The sequence below is a fragment of the Oratosquilla oratoria genome, chromosome 11, assembly GCF_046742065.1.
Source record: "Oratosquilla oratoria isolate Oo_2021 chromosome 11, ASM4674206v1, whole genome shotgun sequence".
Lineage (NCBI taxonomy): Eukaryota > Metazoa > Arthropoda > Malacostraca > Stomatopoda > Squillidae > Oratosquilla > Oratosquilla oratoria.
In genome coordinates this window covers 24,535,237-24,542,151 of record NC_134787.1, presented here as the reverse complement: position 1 = coordinate 24,542,151, position 6,915 = coordinate 24,535,237, and the positions used below count along the sequence as shown (strand labels likewise).

The 6,915-nt window shown below is 46.8% G+C and overlaps 1 protein-coding gene across 1 annotated transcript; it reads left to right on the top strand.

The window, feature by feature from the left end:
• Positions 1–37: 37 nt before the first annotated feature.
• LOC143029676 (salivary peroxidase/catechol oxidase-like) lies at positions 38–6,553 on the top strand (the record flags this gene model as incomplete). The annotated part of the gene is given in 11 exon segments (XM_076192494.1): positions 38–220; positions 357–515; positions 823–1,038; positions 1,466–1,593; positions 1,969–2,144; positions 2,639–2,876; positions 3,330–3,469; positions 4,171–4,340; positions 4,571–4,676; positions 4,900–5,736; positions 6,315–6,553. Coding segments are annotated over 10 exon segments (2,339 nt in total), but the record flags the coding sequence as incomplete, so codon positions are not given.
• Between the last annotated feature and the right edge of the window lie 362 nt (positions 6,554–6,915).

The following is a 6,915-nucleotide window of genomic DNA, read 5'->3' as shown; positions in this document are numbered from 1 at the left end:
CGTATTCACACATTGACTTCTCAATTTTATCCTCCAGTGGTCGGAGCCCCTCGCTTGACTGGCATCTCCGGCGCCCCTCTGCCCAATCCCCGTGACGTGAGCCTCGCCTTGCACACGAGTTCGAGCAACGAGAGGGAGTCTCTGATCAGCCTCTTAGTCATGCAGTGGGGCCAGTTCCTCGACCACGACCTCATCCACATCCCCGAGGCCGAGAAGGATGGTAAGTCTGTTTACAGTATCTCTCGATCTTGTGGACCTTGGGTGAAATACTGCCCACCCTATGAAGGACCTATTGGTCTGTGAGCAGGCCTCTCGCGTGTTAAAGCGTGACCACCCCCTACTTGCTTCTTCACCAGGGGGCGGACCCCTTGACTGCTGCGGCGTGGACCGTGGAAATCCTTTGTGCTTCCCGATCGACACGCTCAATCCGGAGGATGCCTTGTCCAGGGCGCACAACAGAAACTGCATCCAGTTCGCCCGGTCCATCACGGCACCCATCACTTCCTGCCAATATAGTAAGTAATTGGCAGAGTTTGTGTCTTGGTCGTACACGCGGGATCGCTCATCCATTCTCTCTCCTTCCTCCCTCGTACCTCCCGGGTCGTCGCAGTCTCTGCACGGTTTCTTACCCTGGCGAGGATATTCTACATTTGCTCCTGAAGCTGCTTTTTAACGATTAGCTTTCGTTGGTTTGCAGACTTTTTGCCATTTCCTGGCTTGATTTTCCTATTCGTATGCCTTTCGCAGATTGTTACATCAGTCTCGTTACATTTGCGTCCATTGGAATGTCTGCAAGGTGAAATGAGCTAACCGGTTCTCCAGTTTTCAGGGAGCAGTCCAACCAGATCACCTCGTATATAGACGGCTCTCAAGTCTACGGGTCCAGCAAGGAGGAACAGAATGATCTACGTGGCAAGGGTGGCAAACATCGAGTCTTCACAGACTCTGAAAACCCCGATGTGACGTCACGCTGCCCGATAGCAGACGGTCCGCTCCTGCCCGCCACTTTCAACAAATATGGTTTCAACTTTCGGGCAGGTACTAGGCCAAAACAATACGTACCATACGAGGGTTCATCCCCCACACGCCTGTACTTTTTTTAACGGGTCTCTCTGCGTATTCTACGTGTTGTAATTTGAGTATAGCAACGAATTCGAGGGGAGGTCAGGGAAGGAGGGGGGTGGGGTGGTCCTTGGGCAGGGGAAAGGGGGTTTCAATGTTAGAGGGGTGGAGGGTGGGAGGAGTGATCAGAGCGTTGTTGGCAAACTGGAAGGTAATCGTTGTGATGCCGAGGGAAACTTGAAGACCGGGAGTTGGAATCTCAATCCCGCAGGATCGCCACCACAACCACAAGCAGATACCCATAGTTGGGTTTGGCATAACGTGAGGTTTAACGACAGGTGGTAGCTGATACGGCCAAACAAACTTGGCAGACGGTCTTCATTTTTCTCTTGTTTGGTTGCAGGAGACTCTCGCGTGACGGAGCAGCCCGGCCTGGCGTCTATGCACACCCTCTTCCTCAGAGTCCACAACGGTATTGTGCATACGCTCGGTCAAATTAATCCTCACTGGGACGACGAGAAACTCTACCAGGTAGGCTGACAGGTTGCTGGCAGACGTCGGGTTAAAAAATGGTTGATCATGGATACTACAAGAACCTACTGGGAGATTAAAAACAATCCAAAAGTTAACTGGCATCACAATATGAACACAAAGCCTGGCCACGTTCAGTGAGACTAGTTCTAGGAGTGACGTCACCATTTCATGCTTGTACAAGAGCTTGAAAGCTCAAACATACTAAAGGTGTCGTCCAGTTGTAGTTTTGTAATGCACAACTTTGTTCGCATAAAAAATAACGCAACTTAAAGCAAAACTGGATAGGATTGTACAGTTGAAATCTGTTCTCCCTAATGAAGGGTAACTCGGGCTTACTATTGTCGGGGACCAAAAACTGGTTTAAATTTTCAGGAGACCAGAAGAATCGTTGGGGCGTTGCTCCAACATATCACGTACGACGAATGGTTGCCCATCGTTTTGGGGACCGACCTGATGAAACGTCGTGGCCTTGCCAGCTCTGGGAACTCTAAGTACGATCCCACAATCGACGCCACAATAATCAACTCGTTCGGGGCAGCGGCATTGAGGTGAGGCTCTTCAGGTCCTCGCACTGGAGGTCCACCTTCGATACCGAGGCTCGATGTACTTTTATATATTTCGTATACCTTCAGTCTCTCCCTGGTTGCACCTTCCGTGCCTCGGGCATACCTGTTAAGCTGCTGTGATGTCTTACCGTAACATTTTGCGTTAGACAGCAAGTGTGTGTATAAAACGGTAATTAAACCATAAGTTTTTGTTCAATATTTTAGTTTATAAAATGCAGAATGAAAACGGTGTAAATACATGACGCAGTATGAACACTTAAAGGGGAATTTATTTCATTGTTTAAAACGCGTTAAAAAACACATCGCATGTGGAAATAGCTTAGCATTTTCAACTTGCACCGTAAGACTTGAAAATCGTAGAAATTACGCAAGTCGTGCGCAAAAAACGTAAGACTTGACAGGTATGCTCATAAAGTATTTTTCTTACGAAGAGCTCGCCTGTTCTTGCATTTAACCCGCGTAGTTCTTCATTGCAGGTTCGGTCACTCTTTAGTGGTTGGTACGCTGAGAGGCGAGGGTCGGGATCTCTTCCTTGGAGACAACTTCTTTAACGCGAAGGCTGTGTGCTCTCGGTCGACTCGCATCTCTGCCCTCCTCCGGGGTCTGGCCGCCTCGCCCGCCAACAAATACGACAGTTTCCTGGACCCGGCCCTCACCAACCTCCTCTTCAGGCGTGGGTCCATCGGTCTCGACCTGGCAGCTCTCAACATCCAGGTAACTGTTCCTGGACCTCGTAAACTGTTCTAAATATGGTTTAGATAGAACAAGAATGTCGTCACTAGGCAACGATATAGCTCTCGTTGTATATAGCGGTGCTCAATCGGTGTTAGTTTTAGTCTGGTTCGATTTAGAAAATCCCAGCTGATGTTTGATGCCTAGTATACTTGTTTAAAGCGATTAAAAATTACTTACAGCAATTTTGAAAGTAAAGATTGAATTTCCCTATCCAGTCTTTAGCCTTTCAAGCAAAGACTCGTATTCAGGCAGCTCTCCACCCAGTAGCTTTAGGCTGTATATTAAAATATTGTCAAAGTTCGTGAGCAAGTCACTCGTGGCAGCTGCGCGACTGTATCGCCAAGGGTAAAAGTGTTAGTTATCGACAACGAAATGTAACATTTCTTCTGCATGACCTGACCTGTGTAACCTAATAACACGACCCCGTTCCAGCGAGGGCGCGACCACGGCCTGCCGGGTTACAACCGCTGGAGGGAGCTGTGCTTCGGCCAAGGCTTCAATTCCTTCCAAGATCTGCGCGATGCCAACGTCATGGCGCCGGAAGTGGTCGACAAGCTCGCCAAACTCTACGCGTAAGTGGCATCGCGCGCGTGCATACTCTCGATGGCGCAGTGGTTAGTTCCCGGCCGCCACCACGGCGGTCCGAGTTCGAATTCCGCCTAGGGCGAAAATAATTTCAGTTTCGCTGCGGTGTGGGTCGTTACTCCAACTCTCGTGGGCGGGGAGTTGGGTGTGCGTGTAAAGTCACAGAATTACCCATAGATAGGTAATGTATGAGCTGAGCTCTTCCGGGAGAGAAATAGCTGTCGATTAAAAGTCCAACACATGATCCAAGAGCATGGTGAATCACAGGGACCAATGGCGGGCACCTACGTATGCAGTGTCCAGCCACCGGAGGCCCACCATCACTGATCCAATAGAAAATAAAATGTATTCTAGCTAAGGGATATGGACTCGGGACAAATGGTTTAAATTGATACAATAATTCGAGCGGTATTGGCAGATTTCATTACAATGTCTTACGTTGGTTAAGAATGTTCTGGTGGTCCAGGCAATGATGAAGGTAGTAACCGAATAGTCTAGCCACGTTTTCCTAGTCTTAGACTAATTCAGGCGATTACACCCGATTCAGACGTTGGACCTGTTCTATCTAGATTCTTGTTCACGTGTGCAATCGTGCTAGAATGAGCCAGGATTAGTTGAAAATTTGCTCAAAACGTGTCCACTACTTGCACGTGTCCTTGACTGACCGAGGCGGACATTTTCCTCCCAGATCTGTGCACGACATCGATCTCTTCTCCGGAGGCTTGTCAGAGACGAAATCCCCAGGTGCTCTGGTCGGGCCCGTTTTCTCCTGTATCCTGGCTGAACAGTTCAGGAAACTCAAGTACGGAGATCGGTTCTTCTTTGAACACGAGAAAGAAGCCGGAAGCTTTCCTGAAAGTAAGTGGGAGGGAAAAGTCTCTTGTTCCCTGACAATTGTAACTTGTTGGGCAATTACTGCAGCACTAAGAATGTATGTCATGTTTGCTTGAAAACGGCTGCAAGATTGTCTAGTCATTTTGCGAGAAAAATATACTTCCCGTGGTGCATTTTAAGATAACTTGTCAACTAAATGTGCAAATTTAAATAATTTTAAAACGAGAATTTGAACTCTTTATTTTGGTAACCAGATCAGTTGAACGCCATTCGCGTTACCAGTTTGGCTACCATCCTATGTCAGTTCACGGACACACCGGTCATCCAACCCCGTGTCTTCTTGCAGAAGCACATACTATGGTACGTAGTTATTCCTACTACGGGGCGCCTCTGGAAGGTTGACCCATCACCTTTTCGCACTAACTATAATTTTTTAGAATCCAGTAAATTCCTGACGTCAGCCTTAAAAGACCACAATTTCAACTGCCTATCAGTCCATGATTGATACTTGGAACACTAAGCGACAGTACCCTGCTATATGTAGAGTACATGCGAATACACCAGGTTCTTGTTTCCTCGTTAGGAACTCCCAACGATCCTGCTCCCATATCCCGCGTCTTGACTTGAACCACTGGAAAGAGACTACCGGCACGGAATGTCTGACCACGCCCTACATCACCTTCGGACAAGGCTCTACGTACACCAGCTCCGACCCTTGCAACCCCAGTCCTAATCCAGACCCCTACAACCCCAATCCTAATCCAGACCCCTACAACCCCAATCCTAATCCAGACCCCTACAACCCCAATCCTAATCCAGACCCCTACAACCCCAATCCTATTCCAGACCCCTACAACCCCAATCCTATTCCAGACCCCTACAACCCCAATCCTATTCCAGACCCCTACAACCCCAATCCTATTCCAGGCCCCTACAACCCCAATCCTAATCCAGGCCCCTACAACCCCAACCCCAATCCTAATCCAGACCCCTACAACCCCAATCCTAATCCAGACCCCTACAACCCCAACCCTAATCCAGATCCCTACAACCCCAACCCTAATCCAGATCCCTACAACCCCAACCCTAATCCAGATCCCTACAACCCCAACCCTAATCCAGATCCCTACAACCCCAACCCTAATCCAGATCCCTACAACCCCAACCCTAATCCAGATCCCTACAACCCCAACCCTAATCCAGATCCCTACAACCCGAACCCTAATCCAGATCCCTACAACCCCAACCCTAATCCAGATCCCTACAACCCCAACCCTAATCCAGATCCATACAACCCCAACCCTAATCCAGATCCCTACAACCCCAACCCTAATCCAGATCCCTACAACCCCAACCCTAATCCAGATCCCTACAATCGCAACCCCGGCACTTTTTTCAAAATCTAAATCCGGTGCAACAGGTAAGGAACCAAATACCAACCTAAGTGATCTTTCCACGGCCTAAAGCCAGTAGGCACAGACGAGGAGTTTTAGCCACTATACAGTGGCTGTGGGCGGTTGAAATTGAGAATAAAAGTCGGACACTGATGGCAAGAGACAGCAGTGTCGGTAAGTTGTGTAGTGCCCACCAATTTAACTAGCGAAATTTAAATTTGACTATCTACAACCGCTAAAATTACAACCACCAAAATCACATGTGCTTGGGTCTCCCACTGCCCGTTACCTCACACTTCATTGGCTCCGTAGCCCTCAATGTTCTTACCTGTCTTTCAGTTTTGTAAATTAGAGGTTATCGATCACCTACTGTAAAATTCAGTATATCTAGATTTCAAAGTTTTCATACGTAACTAGCCAACAGAGCCCAAATCTCCTAAGATTCCACGAATGAGCGACAGCGTGCATCTGGTAAGTTTTAAAGTTTCTGAACCTTTCGATCGGTTCTCAAGAAAAATGTTTCAAAAGTTAGGTGCATTGATATAGATCCTTGCTGAATTTTTCTAGAAATAACTTGTTTTATTTTGATAAAATATCTTTTCAGACTCGTCGCATTAGATGCTGACCCAGACAATCGTCGTAAAGTTGTTAAAATTAATTCAAACGTCCAGGTCGAAGTTCTTATTGATGGGGCAGCAATTGCCAACCTTGGGAATGTAAATCTACACCTAACCAAATATCGCCCTCTATCCGTCCAGTACTGTTGGTCTATTACCTGTATATACCTAACTTATTGCTGTTAACTTGTTGCAGTGTTGGAGAATAAAATTTTTATGTAAAGAACTTTTTCAACATATCCCTTGCACACTACACTGCAGTATGCGAAGCCACTTTAGTTTAACGTTGTAAAACTGACACTGGTATGAAGAAAATTTAAATGTTATTTGATTCTGCAGGTCATTAGTTATGTACTTCCAGTTTATGATAACTACTGGAAAGTGCTGATGTCATGCACATGTGGATATTCAAAATTTGCAACAATCGTTTAATTCAAAATTTGGTTGTATTCCTAAAAGGGTAGTAACTTAGCAACTTAAGGTTTGAATCAAGAAGTATGCACAGAGAAATCGTGCTCGCACGTAAAACAAGAATATGACAATTTTTAAAGATACTTTATTTGGCCTCAGCCTTTAGAGTAACGTTTG